General features: G+C 45.5%; 1 protein-coding gene across 5 annotated transcripts in view; it reads left to right on the top strand.

Annotated features, from left to right (window-relative positions):
* The window catches only part of NCOA3 (nuclear receptor coactivator 3), a 551,775-nt gene that overhangs the window by 362,163 nt on the left and 172,854 nt on the right, over positions 1–16,758 (top strand). For all 5 annotated transcript variants that reach the window (XM_078651867.1, XM_078651866.1, XM_078651869.1 and 2 more), the window contains one exon: positions 5,206–5,505. In XM_078651867.1, coding sequence (XP_078507993.1) covers positions 5,206–5,505 — 300 coding nt within the window. The remainder of the gene's footprint in view (positions 1–5,205; positions 5,506–16,758) is intronic.

The following is a 16,758-nucleotide window of genomic DNA, read 5'->3' as shown; positions in this document are numbered from 1 at the left end:
AGCAGACAATAAAACATCCTTCAAATCTAACACACAAACATCCTCTAACAAAGGTTATTTTAGAGGAGGATATAGAGGAAACAATAGCAAAGGAAGAGGTCGGGTAACAACAATAATCGAACCTCTTCGACCACAAAACAGTGACTTTCCTCTGCTTCCCCAACAGCATTCACTCCTGTGGGGGGCAGGTTAACACAGTTCCTACCTGTCTGGAATTCCATTACAACAGACAAGTGGGTAAGTCAAACTATCCAGTATGGCTACTGCCTCGAACTTACAGCACCCCCTCCATACATACCACCCAAGCAGCGTCCAATGTCTGTAGAACATCTTACTCTGCTCAAACAAGAAGTCCTGTCACTTCTTTAAAAGGAAGCAATAGAAATTGTTCCTTTACAAGACCAAGGAATAGGGGTTTACTCGCTGTATTTTCTAATACCCAAGAAGGACGGGACACTAAGACCAATTCTCGACCTCAGGCCCCTCAATCATTACATACAATCAGATCATTTTCATATGATCACTTTACAAGTGCTTCCACTGCTGCAACAAGGCGATTACCTTACAACGCTAGATTTAAAGAACACCTACTTCCACATTCTGATACATCCTGCTCACAGGAAGTATATATGGTTTGTACTGGAAGGACAACATTATCAATTCAAAGTCCTTATATTCGGAGTTCCTACAGCACCAAGAGTATTCACAAAGTGCCTAGCAGTAGTAGCAGCACATCTCAGGAGACAACAAATACATGTCTTCCCTTATCTAGACGATTGGCTCATAAAAGCCAAGTCATTCAATCAGTGTGTTCAACACACACATCAGACAATTCAAACATTGCACGACTTAGGGTTCACAATAAACTACACCAAGTCGCATCTGCAACCCTCTCATACACATCATTATCTAGGGGCTACAATAAACACGTCTACAGCTCTAGCGTATCCCAGTCCAGCAAGGATACAGAGCATTCAGGCCTTAGTCACAAGCTTCCAACATCAGCACTCTCTCCAAGCCACAGTGTTCATGAGACTAATAGGCATCTTGCATCTTCATAGTACCGTATGCAAGACTGCAGATGCGTCTGTTACAGGAATGTCTAGCACAACAGTGGAACCAGGCTCAAGGGCAACTAACAGAACTGGTGTTGGTTAACAGCCGCACACATCGCTCTCTGCAGTGGTGGAACAGCAAAAACTTGACAAAGGGACAGCCGTTCCTCGAACCTGTTCCACAAATAGTGCTCACAGCAGACGCATCTCCCACAGGATGGGGAGCCCATCTCCTACATCATACAACTCAAGGACAATGGAACATTCAACAAAAAATGTTCCATATCAACCATCTAGAGCTGCTAGCAATATTCTTAGCACTCAAAACATTCCAAGTACAAAACAAAGCTGTATTAATCCGGACGGACAACATGACAGCTATGTATTATATACAAAAACAGGGGGGGACACACTCTCTACAACTGTCCCAGCTTCCACAGAACATTTGGAGATGGGCCATTCCACAAAATATATATCTGCTAGCAGAGCACCTTCCAGGAGTTCACAATCGGATAGCAGATCTGTTGAGTCGGCAGAAAACAAATTCACGAATGGGAACTACATCTGCAAGTTCTTCAACCATTTTTTCGCAAGTGGGGTCATCCAGACATAGATCTGTTCGCCACACACGAAAACGCAAAATGCCCAACCTTCGCCGCCAGGTTTCCACACCCGCTGTCCAAGGGCAATGCGATATGGATGAACTGGTCAGGCGGATTTGCATACGCTTTTCTGCCACTACCACTAATACCATTAGTCGTACGCAAGCTCAGACAACAGTCTCTCAAATTAATCATGGTAGCTCCCAAATGGACACGCCTACCGTGGTTCACCAAACTGCTAGAACTCTCTAGTTCCACACCAAAAATTACGACTGACACCATCCCTGCTAACGCAGAACCATGGAGACATCAGACATCCAGACCCAAATCAAATGAATCTGGCGATCTGGCTCCTGAAGTCTGAGTTTAGTTATCTTAACCTACCACCAGACTATATGAACATCATTAAAGAAGCCAGGAGACCTACTATCAGAGCTTGTTATGCTGCTAAATGGAAGAGATTTGCCATTTATTGCAACAATAACCAAATTGATCCCCTGGATGCTTCTATCCAGAATATCATTTGCTGCCTTTTACATTTACAAAGATGTAACTTTGCATATTCTTCCCTACACCTTGCAGCAATTGCAGCATATTTACAAAACAGACAACATCTGTCTCTTTTTAGAGTACCTGCTATTAAAGCATTTATGGAAGGATTAAAAAGAATTATTCCACCCAGGTTACCACCTTCTCCAGTATGGTACCTAAACGTTGTTCTTACAAGACTCATGGGTCCCCCTTTTGAACCTTTACACAAATGTGAACTGCAATTCCTCACATTGAAAACAGCTTTCCTTATTGCTATTACCTCTCTTAGAAGAGTAAGTGAGATACAAGCTTTCACAATACAAGAACCATTTTTACAACTACATCGTAACAAGGTGGTTCTAAGAACTAATCCTAAATTCCTTCCAAAAGTCATTAGTCCTTTTCATTTAAACCAATCAGTAGAGTTACCTGTGTTTTTCCAAAACCCAGACTCTGTAGCAGAAAGAGCTCTACACACACTAGATGTTAAAAGAGCTCTTCTCTACTATATAGACAGGACTAAATCTTTTCGAAAGACAAAACAATTGTTTGTATCTTTCTCTCCACCACATAAAGGCAACCCCATCTCTAAGGGTGGAATTGCAAGGTGGATTGTATAATGTATACAATATGCTATCAGAAAGCAAAACGTACCTTGACAGTTCCTCCTAGAGCGCATTCCACACGCATGCTAGGAGCCTCTATGGCTTTCATATGGAACATCCCCCTAGAAGACAAATGGAAGGCAGCAACATGATCTACAACACACACCTTCACTAAACACTACTGTGTTGTTGTGCAAGCCAGGCAGCAAGCTGCAGTAGGCCAAGCTGTCCTTAAAACTCTTTCAAACTACTGCAACAGATACAGGTGACCACCGCTAGGGGAGACACTGCTGCACAATCGATGCAAAAGTGCAGTATATTCAGCTCATATGCCTTGAACGGAAAATGCTACTTACCAGTTTGCATCTGTTCTTGGCATGTAGAGCTGCAGATCACTACACGCCCTCCCGCCTCCCCGGGACTTGTATCTGTTCCAGTTCTATCTTACTTAGATGCACACGCATGGACATCCTTTTTTCTTTACTTCTACTAACTCCATCATTTCCCATCATGGTGAAAAACAATCTAAGCATGGAGTTGATGCCCATGCGCGCTATCGTCCAAGGGAGGAGTCACCTATCTCGTGACTACAAAAGACTTCTTCCAAGACGACAACAACATGCAATCATCCAACCCCAACACCAGGTGGCGATCTAATGCAAAAGTTTAGTGATCTGCAGCTCTACATGCCAAGAACAGATGCATACTGGTAAGTAGCATTTTCCTTTTCTCTGATGCCAAATCATATATAAAGGTACTTGGTATTTGTATAATTTGGTGTGAATCTCCTTACTGAGTTGTACCCATCACTTGACTATTGTATGTATTTGCAGATTTCGAAAACTCCTATCTGATAAGCGCAAGGCTGCTCGACCACACTACCCACTAGAAGAGCACCTGGGCATTGCTAGAGCATGCCTCTGTTCATTGATAAGGGAATACCTGGACTCTGCATGGTATACCCCTTTTTGGCATACCATATACAGAGCCAGCTTCCCACATATATTAAATGGATTACTGAGAATCTTCTTTTTCTTTTCTATTTAAGCATCAGAAAGGGGCAAGTTATAAGCCTGCTCAGTTCCATTTGTGTTATTGCATTGACAGCCTTTCAAATGTTCAGACTTATTAGCTTGACCATCACGTTGTTCATTATTGATCTGTTGTGAGCCAATCCATGAACCATTACTGTGCAAATTACTAACCTTTCTAAATCTGTTTACTGTTAAGCTATCCTGAAAATCATTCATAGCTTGCCCTCCTAAGCTAACATTGGGCAACCTCTATATATTTGTCCTAGTCCCTAGGCTTTAGTAACATGTTTGAATTTGATGCTTTTGTTTACTAAATGCATGGACTCATTTTTATCATGAGAGAGGAGTTGGCCTAACGGCTAGGGCGGTCGACCTCGGATCTGGGGAACTGAGTTCGAGTCTCGGAAATGATGCTGAACATCCTGTGATTCTGGGCAAATCACTTAATCTCCCCATGCCTAACAAAAAATTAATGTGTCCTCCTGTAATGCAACTGGTGCTATGTAAAGCGCTCTGATACCCGATTCGGGTTAAGTTCGCCCCATATAAAACTCTGTAAAATAGAAAGACATTCTCTGAAGAAGGTTTTTTTGTGTGTTGCTATTATGAGCGTTCTTATATGTAGATATAAATGCATATGTGAAATATATTTTTCACAATCTGTGCTGACACGTTGAAAAATAAATATTTGTTCTTCAGAATACTACATTTTGCTTCTCTCATGCTTTCCATTTATTGGTATCTATTGATAGTCTTTATTGAAATTTATGAGAAACAATTAGTATGATTAAGACATATGCATACATTTCGATTACTTTAATGCTGAGAACTCACCTCAACATACCTGCCTTAATTAAAGGAATATTTAAGAAAGCTAGAGCAATTGTTTTAGTAATTTAAATTACCTTGAGCACTTCTTTGTGTCTCACTTGCAAGAAAAACACAAGTATGATGTAATGTGTCAAATTTTGTCAGTAGTGTTTAGTATATGTATTTGCAGTAAAGAAATGTAGGTGAAGGATGGAAAGTAAGATTGCAACCAACTTGGGAATCCTCAACCTGTTTAAGGGTATATAATCTATTTTGTGGTCCTTGTTTGCTGTAACCAGTAGTCGCAGTAAATCTTGGCTATGCAAGCTTAGTTCTGATTGTCCTGCCTCCCCTTAAAAGATTGACGTTGTCTTATGAGATCTTTAAATGCTTTGAAATTGCTTTGATCTGTGAAGCTCAGTATAAAATTGTTTGGAAGAAGATAAGCTTTTTTTCCACAGAAAAGCACATTCCCTATTGTCTGGTAAGATAACCTGTGGCATGGCAGGTTTTGGAAAAATGCCTCCTACTACTAATGTTATGGACTTTGTTTGTCTTTCTTTTCAAGGGGCAAGCTTTGGAACCACAACCAGATTCGTTCCAGGGCCAGGAATCTCCAATCATGATTGATCAGAAACCACCAATATATGGACAGCAATACCAAGGACCGGGTGCAACCATACAAGGAGGCTTTAGTAATATGCCAGGCCAGCACACACCCTTTAATTCAATGATGAATCAAATGGGCCAACAGCAAGGAAACTTCCCACTACAGGGTATGCACCCGAGAGCAAATCTAATGAGGCCTCGGACCAATATACCAAAACAGCTAAAAATGCAGCTGCAACAGAGACTTCAAGGACAACAGGTAACACTGTTGCATGTCTTCTCCACTCCTGTGCAGTGAGTTCATTGTCTTTAACATTCAATTCTTTAGAACTGGTCTTTTAAAGTGTAACATGATTTCCAAATACATATGTTCGAGGCATATGAGCTGCAGATATTACACTTTTGCATTAGATCGCCACCTGGTGATGGGCTCGGATGATTGCATGTTGTTGTAGTCTTGGAAAAGTCTTTTGTAGTCACAAGATAGGTGACTCCTCCCTTGGTCAATAGTGCGCATGGGCATTGACTCCATTCTTAGATTGTTTTTTTCTGCCACTAGGTTCGGATGAGCTTTATCCGCTCCGCCTCGAAATCTACTTTTCAAGTACTTTGAAGCATAAAAAAAATCATAAAAACTTTACTTAACTTCGATATCGACTAACATCGTTTCGACTCCATCAGCTCGATTCCGGTCGTCGACGCGGGCCATTGGGCCTATCCATGCCGTGAGGCCTACACCTCATGGAAAGGACGCCATTTAAGAAATGCCCCAAGTGTGGAGCAAAGTTTCCACACAGTGACCACCACGAGGTCTGCAACCTGTGCTTATCGCCAGAACACGACGAATCCAGCTGGTACAGCCTGCGCGTCCTTTCGATCCAAGAAACCATCCGAGATCGGAGTGCCCGTTGACGCATCATGCAGAGATCAGCTCCGGAACCGGTGGACCTCTTAAATGAGGAGGTTCTGCTCGTTCCCGAAGAAGATTCTGATCTCCAAATCGTGTCAGAGGCAGACGACTCAGATGACTCCTTACCACCGGGTCAGTGTGTGAGTACTACTGCACCTGCACCACTCACAGCACCCAGATCGAAGGCAAAGGTCAACACTCCGCCTCTGGGGCCCATTTGAGACCGAAAAACCACTTTGAAAGCCCAGTCATTGAGCCCGACTCCGAAGAAAGCAGTTAAGCCTTCTGGTAGCTCTTTACCGAGCAAGCCGCAGGTGCCGATCCCACCAGCTCCCTCGGCACCGAAACTGAAAGAAGTCTTGGCTCCAAGACCGTCAACTTCCAAAGACAAAGGTGCAAAGCCAGCGCCCGACGCCTCGAAGCCGATGAGACCAGCTTCCACTCCGAAGACATCGTCTTCAGTACCGAAACCAACAAGGCCTGATTCCGATGCGCCCAAGCCCTCAAAACAGCCTAAGACACCGAAAACAACACCTTCAGTGCCGAAAACTGCGCCAAAGGACAATGTAACACCTCCTAAGGCCGAAGACAAGCAGCAACCTCGTCCGGAACCGAAAAAATCGGCGCCGACAAAGGTTCCACAAGGAGAAGAACTTTTCCAACCAGATCCTCTGCGAAAGAATATCTACATTGACCCAAAAACAGGTGCTGTATCCACTATACCACACACAAAGAGGAAGGCAGATAAAACACCCACACCTGTAGTACCTGCCAAGAAAAAGGACTCTGCCACATCTCCTATGCACCCTTCTTCTCCTATAGTTCCTTCTCATTCATCCCCTGTTCCTCTTAACATTTCACCACAAATTTCTCCTCCACATTCTCCTACTATGTCCTCACACTCACCTCAAAACGAGGATGAGTATAGTCTAGGGAGAGCGATAGACCCAGATGAGCCTTTCCCCTACCCTTTAGATGATCCAGACTGGGAGCACCCAAACCCAAGGGATGTACCAGATATTCCTGACCACAGTCATACCCATCAAAACCTTCTCCCTGAGAAGATAACCTTGGTTTTGGACACCTATTGGACAGAGCTGCCATTTACCATGCGGTCACTCTGCACTCTGAGGCAGAGGAGGATTTTCTATTAGACACATTTGAACAATCGCAAAGGTCTGTTCAAATTCGTCCTATGAATAAAGGGGTCATCAAACATGCTCCAGAGGTATTTAAAGACCCTGTACGGACTAGGATCCTAAACCCTAGAATTGAGAAAAATATAGGCCTGCACCTGCCAATCCAACCTACATTAAAGGACAACTACCATTAGATTCACTAGTTGTATCAAATGCTAGGAAAAGGGCAAACTCACAAACGTCAGGTAAAGCACCCCCACCTGACAATGAATCTGAAGTCATAGATGCCTCAGGCAAAAGAATAGCGGCACAAGCTACTAACATATGGCGTATAGCCAACACACAAGCCCGCCTTTCAAGATATGACAGGGCTCTTATGATCAGTTGGAGAAACTATTAGAACACCTACCTGAACAATATAAAACACAGGCAATCGACCTTATACAAGAAGGCAAGCTAATTTCCAATGTCTCAATCAAGTGTGCACTTGGTGTGGCAGACACTGCGTCTAGAGCTGTGAACACTAGTGTCCTACTTAGAAGACATGCGTGGCTACGCATATCAGGATTTAAACAGGAAGTGCAAACTACCATTTTAAATCAACCCTTTAATCAAAATCAATTGTTTGGACCAGAGGTAGACACAGCACTTGAAAGATGAAGAATACAGAGACTGCCAAATCTATGGGAGCTTTACAGTCCACACAAGCTAGAAGTTCCTTTTGTCGCCCCTTCTACAGAGGAGGCTCCAAACAAACTGGAGCAGACAATACAACATCCTTCAAATCTAACACACAAACATCCTCTAACAAAGGTTATTTTAGAGGAGGATATAGAGGAAACAATAACAAAGGAAGAGGTCGGGGTAGCAACAATAATCTAACTTCTTCCACCACAAAACAGTGACTTTACTCTGCTTCCCCAACATTATTCCACTCCTGTGGGGGGCAGGTTAACACAGTTTCTAACTGTCTGGAATTCCATTACAACAGACGAGTGGATAAGTCAAATTATCCAGTATGGCTACTGCCTCGAACTTACAACAACCCCTCCATACATACCACCCAAGCTGCGTCCAATGTCTGTAGAACATCTTACTCTGCTCAAACAAGAAGTCCTGTCACTTCTTCAAAAGGACGCAATAGAAATAGTTCCTTTACAAGACCAAGGAACAGGGGTTTACTCGCTGTATTTTCTAATACCCAAGAAGGACGGGACACTAAGACCAATTCTCGATCTCAGGCCCCTCAATCATTACATACAATCAGATAATTTTCATATGATCACTTTACAAGTGCTGCCACTGCTGCAACAAGCCTATTTCCTTACAACACTAGATTTAGAGGACGCCTACCTCCACATTCCGATACATCCTGCTCACAGGAAGTACCTAAGGTTTGTACTGGAAGGACAACATTATTAATTCAAAGTCCTTATATTCAGAGTTCCTACAGCACCAAGAGTATTCACAAAGTGCCTAGCAGTAGTAGCAGCACATTTCAGGAGACAACAAATACATGTCTTCCCTTATCTAAACGATTGGCTCATAAAAGCCAAGTCATTCAATCAGTGTGTTCAACGCACACATCAGACAATTCAAACATTGCACGACTTAGGGTTCACAATAAACTACACCAAGTCGCATCTGCAACCCTCTCATACACATCATTATCTAGTGGCTACGATAAACACGTCTACAGCTCTAGCGTATCCCAGTCCAGCAAGGATACAGAGCATTCAGGCTTTAGTCACAAGCTTCCAACATCAGCACTCTCTCCAAGCCACAGTGTTCATGAGACTAATAGGCATGATGGCATATTGCATCTTGCATCTTCATAGTACCATATGCAAGACTGCAGATGCGTCCGTTAAAGGAATGTCTAGCACAACAGTGGAACCAGGCTCAAGGGCAACTAACAGAACTGGTGTTGGTAAACAGCCGCACACATCGCTCTCTGCAGTGGGGAACACCAAAAACTTGACAAAGGGACGGCCGTTCCTCGAACCTGTTCAACAAATAGTGCTCACAGCAGACTCATCTCTCACAGGATGGGGAGCCTATCTCCTACTTCATACAACTCAAGGACAATGGAACATTCAACAAAAAATGTTCCATATCAACCATCTAGAGCTGCTAGCAATATTCTTAGTACTCAAATCATTCCAAGTACAAGTCCAAAACAAAGCTGTATTAATCCGGACGGACAATATGACAGCTATGTATTATATACAAAAAGAAGGGGGGGGACACACTCTACAACTGTCCCAGCTTGCACAGAACATTTCGAGATGGACCATTCCACAAAATATATATCTGCTAGCAGAGCACTTTCCAGGAGTTCACATTCAGATAGCACATCTGTGGAGTCGGCAGACACAACAAATTTACGAATGGGAACTACATCCGCAAGTTCTTCAACCATTTTTTCGCAAGTGGGGTCATCCAGACATAGATCTGTTTGCCACACACGAAAACGCAAAATGCCCAACCTTCGCCGCCAGTTTTCCACACTCGCTGTCCAAGGGCAATGCGATATGGATGAACTGGTCAGGCAGATTTGCGTACGCTTTTCTGCCTCTACTGCTAATACCATTAGTAGTACGCAAGCTCAGACAACAGTCTCTCAAATTAATCCTGGTAGCGCCCACATGGGCACGCCAATAGTGGTTCACCAAACTGCTAGAACTCTCTAGTTCCACACCAAAAATTACGACTGACACCATCTCTGCTAACGCAGAACCATGGAGACATCAGACATCCAGACCCAAATCAACTGAATTTGGCGATCTGGCTCCTGAAGTCTGAGTTTAGTTATCTTAACCTACCACCAGACTGTATGAACATCTTTAAAGAAGCCAGGAGACCTACTACCAACGCTTGTTATGCTGCTAAATGGAAGAGATTTGCCATTTGTTGCAACAATAACCAAATTGATCCCCTGGATGCTTCTATCCAGACTATCATTTGCTACCTTTTACATTTATAAAGATGTAACTTGGCATGTTCATCCATACGCCTACACCTTGCAGCAATTGCAGCATATTTTCACAACTGACAACATCTGTCTTTTTAGAGTACCTGCTATTAAAGCATTTATGGAAGGATTAAAAAGAATTATTCCACCCAGGTTACCACCTTCTCCAGTATGGAACCTAAACGTTGTTCTTACAAGACTCACGGGTCCCCATTTTGAACCTTTACACAAATGTGAACTGCAATTCCTCACATGGAAAACCGCTTTCCTTATTGCTATTACCTCTCTTAGAAGAGTAAGTGTGATACAAGCTGTGAGAAGTTGGCCTGATGTGCAGTGCTCACTATTCTAGTGATCACTATATATCAGTCCAAACAACCCTTATTGATGATTGGTTGTAAGTCAACCTTATAGACCAGCTATCCTAGTAGCATGGATACGAGCAGTCTAAGGCTAAGACTCTAGAGGGCGTGTTAAGCCAGCTGTTTTACCATCACATTACCCCTTGAACACCCAGTGAAAGGACACCACACAAGTGTTATGAAAATAAACAATGTATTTATTAGAATCACAACAACCCTGTACTCTTTATGAGGACAGGGTGCTAAGCACACAACAAAACTCTTATGAAAATACTTAAGTTAGCACGTTATACACAAATGCCCGAGGGGCACGAAAAACCATATACTCTAAAAGTGGAATGCGAATTACTAGCAGGTAAGTAACGATTCTCAGAGGCTTTGGGATCGCTAGGACTGGACTACTGAACCTTTAGATTACTAGCAGGAGGCCTAGGGAACTCGGGTGCAGAGTGTGCACTCTCACGCGGGATGCGGGACAAAGTCTATGGAAGCTAGAATTCACAAAGTTAGTGTTTACGGGCGAACCCGACCTGGTAGAAAGAAAACGACAGTGGATCCTGACCCTTGGATAGTGAGGCTATGCTGGGGCACCGAAATGCCGAAGTTACCTAGCCCAGGGGCTGCAGCTGCATAGGTCTGAAAAGACGTCGGGAATCCTCGTGCCGGACCAGGAGCCTGGAAGAAGGAAGTTGCTGGCAGGCGACCAGTGAAGAAAAGTTCGATGGATCCAAGCCTGGATCAAGGAAGAAGGAAACCTGAAAGCAGAGGGGACCAAGTTCTTGAATCACTAGCCAGTGATTAAGTGGGCACCAGGATGGCACCGGGCGAAGTCACCGCAGTCAGGTGAGTGGGCGCTGCTGGGCTCTGCAGTCTCTCGGACCAGGAGGCGTTGTCGGCGACCAGGATGGAGGTGCGAGCTGTCCCACGAAGGTTCTTGCTGTCGACGTCGCTGGACCCAGGATTGGGCAACAAGTCTTGGCAAATGCAAGGCCCACGCGGTGGACCTAAAATGGCGTCTTAGCCGGACCAGGAGGGTCCAGGGTACTTCTCCGATGGAGGGAAGCAAGGGCCAGTCTGGAGCAACCAGACTAGCAGCAGTGTTGTCGTCGGGCGTCGTTCAGAAGGCCACAAGCCAGCGGGCTAGTAGCCAAACAACGCGGTGAGCAGCAAAAAGCAGAAGGGCCCCACGCCGATCGTGGAGATGCTGGGGGGCTGCTCTTCGGTGCTGGAGCTGCTCAGGGTGGGGGCTTCTCGGACCCCAAAGCACTCACCAGGAATTTACTCGGTGGGCTTGCTGTGCAGAAGTCGTGCAGTCTTGGCGATGGCCGGTCCCTCGAGGTCTCGTCGCACCCACGGTTCTCAGCTGTGCTGTAGAGGTGGGTAGAGGTCAGAGGTGCCAGGGAAGCCGGGTCTCGTCGAGCTGGGCAGTCGGATTCCGGAGGAAGGACGTGCAGCAGACCGCAGTGTTCTTGGATGGTGCCTGCGGATGCAGGGTGACTACTCCTTAGCCACAAGGGAGAATCTTGAGGAAGAAATCGTGAAGTCCTTTCGTGGAAAGTGGTATCTTGATTCCAAAGATGATCTGATTTGGAAGGGGGCCAGTCTCTACCTTTATCTGGGAAAAAGGGGCTGGCACGCGACTAAGTCCTGCCCTAGGGGTGGGACCAGGAGGGGGGTGGTTACACCCACTTCCTTGGCGGGCTTTTCCCCAGTACAGGGTCTGGAGTGTCCCTGGAACTGGTTCAAGCCAGCCTATGCACAGCGAGCACCGGGGTGCCACGTGCAGTCACCTTCCTCTGAAGCCCTGCCTACCTACAATACACAAAATCCTGTCTGGGACGGTGCTGGCACCGCCCCTGGCAGGAAACCCTTTGTCCTTATCTCCTGCTCTGGGAGGACTCCCAGCAGCAGGAGGGCAGACTTGTGTCTCGGTGGCAGCATCCATTTTGTGGATGCTAAGGCTCTGTCTGACTTTAACCGGGGTTAGGGGTTACATACATGTCGTGTCCCTCTAGAAGGGTGGAATGCTAACCCCGTCGCCAGAATTGGCGAGGGGTTAGTATTCCAATTCGTATGACACCTTACTCGACATGTTTTGATAAAGCGATACCAGAGTTGGCATATAACTGCGAGGATTATAATGCACTTAAGAGTATATGGTATGCGATATCATGGAAACGGCTAAGGGATGGATCCCGAAAGCCGCAGATAGGCTCAGCTCATGCCAGAGCACCATCTCACACGATTCCAAGCACTCTGCCTTCAGGATTGTTAAGGCCTGCCATAGGAGTGACTGATAGGAGATCTGTGTGTCCATTTTAGGGTTAGATATAGGTATACTATATCTAAAGCAAAGGGTGAGTACACCACCTTGCCCCAGCTGTCGTGCAGCCAGTTGTGTCAGATTTGGATGGCCAGCCAGGGGTGGCATAATACATGCTGCAGCCCCTGGTAGGCCCTGGGTACACCTATGCCCTGGTTACCTAAGGTACACTGTACAGGGACTGATAAGGTGACTCAGTATCCAATTAGATATGTACCTAAGGTACATGGAATCCATTTTACAGAGAGAGCAGTAGGCCTGGGGTCCTGAATAGCAGGGCCCCAGGTCAACTAAGTCAGAAAACCAGCAAAACACCAGGCAAAAAGTTGGGGGCAACCATAGTCAGGGATCTACCTTCCTACACAAGCTTTCACAATACAAGAACCATTTTTACAACTACATCGTAACAAGGTGGTTCTAAGAACTAATCCTAAATTCTTTCTAAAAGTCATTAGTCCTTTTCATTTAAACCAATCAGTAGAGTTACCTGTGTTTTTCTAAAACCCAGACTCTGTAGCAGAAAGAGCTCTACACACACTAGATGTTAAGAGCTCTTCTCTACTATATAAACAGGACTAAATCTTTTCGAAAGACAAAACAATTGTTTGTATCTTTCTCTCCACCACATAAAGGTAACCCCACCTCTAAGGGTGGAATTGCAAGGTGGATTGTAAAATTTATACAAATATGCTATCAGAAAGCAAAACTTACATTAACAGTTCCTCCTAGAGCGCATTCCACACGCAAGCTAGGAGCCTCCATGGCTTTCTTATGGAACACCCCCCTAGAAGACATATGCAAGGCAGCAACATGATCTACAACACACACCTTCACTAAGCACTACTGTGTTGATGTGCAAGCCAAGCAGCAAGCTGCAGTAGGCCAAGCTGTCCTTAAAACTCTTTCAAACTACTGCAGCAGATACAGGTGACCACCGCTAGGGGAGACACTTGGCATGTAGAGCTGCAGATCACTACACGCCATCCCGCCTCCCTGGGACTTGTATCTGTTCCAGTTCTATCTTACTTAGATGCACACGCATGGACATCCTTATTTTTTTACTTCTTCTAACTCCATCATTTCCCATCATGGCGAAAAACAGTCTAAGGATGGAGTCCATGCCCATGCGCACTATCGTCCAAGGGAGGAGTCACCTATCTCGTGACTACAAAAGACTTCTTCCAAGACGACAACAACATACTATCATCCAAGCCCAACACCAAGTGGCGATCTAATGCAAAAGTGAAAGTAAAGTAAAGTCCACATTTGTAAAGCGCACAATCACCCGTAAGGGTCTCTAGGCGCTGGGGGCCGTCGGGAAGATTAAGCGAGCTATTGCCCAGAGTCACATGGTGCTGGGCTAACCTGCCACCGGGGATCGAACCGTGGTCCCCAGATTCCAGCATCAGTCACCCTGGCCGCGGCGCCACACCTCTTCCTCTTCCTGTAGTGATCTGCAGCTCTACATGCCAAGAACAGATGCATACTGGTAAGTAGCATTTTCCTTTCTTCAGAAGTTTGACTCCTGCATGGTTTGTGAGCATATTGGCAGTAGGTCTTTGAGATTTTAGACTCGTGAAATGAGTGTTTTGTTTAGTTGATATTGACTTGGTGCTTTCACTTTATTGTTGAGAATGAAAGGGAAGAATAAACAAAATTAAATCATCTTCTAAGTGTGCCGGATGTAACATCATACAAATATTTGCCTATGCTCTTACTGCTCCATAGCCTATGCTCAGGCCTCTCAGTAAAACTGTTCCTTGCTTTAGCCACGGCTGATTTTATAGCAGTCCTGACCACTTATTAGTCATCATTACAGAGAACTGGTACATTCTACTAACGAGTGACCAAAAGCAAGTTTAATTTGTTTGTATTTTATTAGCTTTTGATAAAGTCAAATGATTTAATTTTGGTAAACTTTTCTTTCCATTTCCGGTCCTAAGTGCAAGTATACAGTTTTGTAAGTTTATGCTCTAGAAAGCTACGGATTTCAAAGATATTCATAGCTCTCAAAGGTCCTTTGACAGTATACAACAAATCTATGAATGTCTTGATATAATTAGGAAGGTTATTTTCAGTCCCTTTGTCTTACACTTACAGCTACGAGGTCTCTCGTTGGGCATCTTCATCTGCTTCCTCGCATATCAAACATAATTGTTATTAATTGCCCCTTTATTGGTAGTAACATTATTTCTTTGTCTGATGTGGCGGTGGGAGTTGTAGTAGTCATCTGGTTTTTGCTATCAATTGATTCATTAATAGGTTTGTTTCCTTCACCCAAACATTTGACAATAAGACACTTTTACAAGATATGCTTAATGACCCACCAGCCATTCACCGCCTATTTACCATTCACCCATCATATCTGATAGACATCTAGCCGCAGATTCCTTAACATCAGACTATCCCTAAGGCCTCAGACTGGATCCAGAAAACTTTCCGCAGCAGCACCTCTGCGTGCCGGGGGCGGTGCTGCACGGCTCCGCCCTGACGTCCACGGACGTGAAGTCAGCAGAGCCATATATGCCCCTACCGGCTCGCTGACGTCAGTTTTCTTCTTTTCTGCGTCCCAACACGGACCCTGAAAAACCAGCGGGGCCTTGGCCTATTTTTTGGGCTTCTCGACTCCTTCGGTGTCCTGGAACAATGGGTCCGGCTGTGTGCATCGTCTCCGGGTTCCGAAGCCGATACAACACCAACAGGACACAGCCCAGAGGGCCCTCCCAGTCGCCCGTCTAGCCCGCCCATTAGTCTTCGTGCAGCCCTGAGCGGCTTCTGACGTGGAGGCGGCGCCGGGCTAGATGCCCTGTTCCCCACATGTTGCAGCCAACTCAACGTCTGTCGACGCCGGTGCCCACGCCTCCTCTATTACATGAGGTTGGTGTCCCACCCGACTCCACGGACGTTGATGCGACTCCCATGTGATGTCGGTCGACGCCGGTGCCGGCGCTTACACCTCCTCTTATGAAGGAGGTTGATGCTCCTCTGGACTCCCCAGATCTGAGGTTGTTTCGGTCCATGGTGCAGGTACCTTGTGTGACGTGGCCTCCGGATCAGGTTTGCTGTCTAGTGGACGGGTTAGTCTCCAACCGTCTCCTACCGATGGTTTATTATCACCTCCCTGATGGCAACTGAGGCTAGGGCTGCCTATGCATGGGCTATTCACAGGGCGACAGCTATTCTTAGTTTTCAGACCCCTGTGGTTTCCCCACCTTCTGATCCCTTGTTAGATCTTCTCCACATGGAGCCGGTTTAAGTGGAGCCTTTGCTGACCCTTGGGGTTTCTTTGTTTGACATCCTGCTGGGCACATGGGCGAGGCATTCCTCTGGTGACCCTGTTGATCGGGCCATAGCTCCTCGACACTGACCTGCCCCGGATCATCTGCTCTGCCTCTCACTTCACCCTAGAGCTCAGGGCCTAGTTGTTCAGGCGGCTTTTGACTTTAGTCTTCCTCTGCCTTTCCACTGCTACCTCCCACTGGGGAGGCTAGGTGGTTGGAGACTTGTGGTCTCCAGCTTTTCGTTTCTGCCAGTTCTGGCATCCACGCCTTGAATACAGCGTGTTCACATGCGCATCCTCTACCCTTTGGGACTTGGTCAAGAACCTTCTTCTTTCTATTCCTGAAGGCCCGCGGGTAGAATTTTCGCATTTTGCATGATGGCAGGGAAATGGCTCAATTTTCCCTCCACTCTTTCCTTGACGCCACTGACTCGGTGGGACGAGCTTTTGCTCGGTCTGTGGCTAAGCGCCGCCATGCATGGCTGCGTCACAGTTGTTTCCGAGACAATGTTCGGAATGCTCTT

This window comes from Lissotriton helveticus, chromosome 7 (assembly GCF_964261635.1).
Source record: "Lissotriton helveticus chromosome 7, aLisHel1.1, whole genome shotgun sequence".
NCBI classification, from domain to species: Eukaryota; Metazoa; Chordata; class Amphibia; order Caudata; family Salamandridae; genus Lissotriton; species Lissotriton helveticus.
Note: the sequence above shows the minus strand (reverse complement) of the source record. Positions and strands in the feature narration are given on the sequence as shown.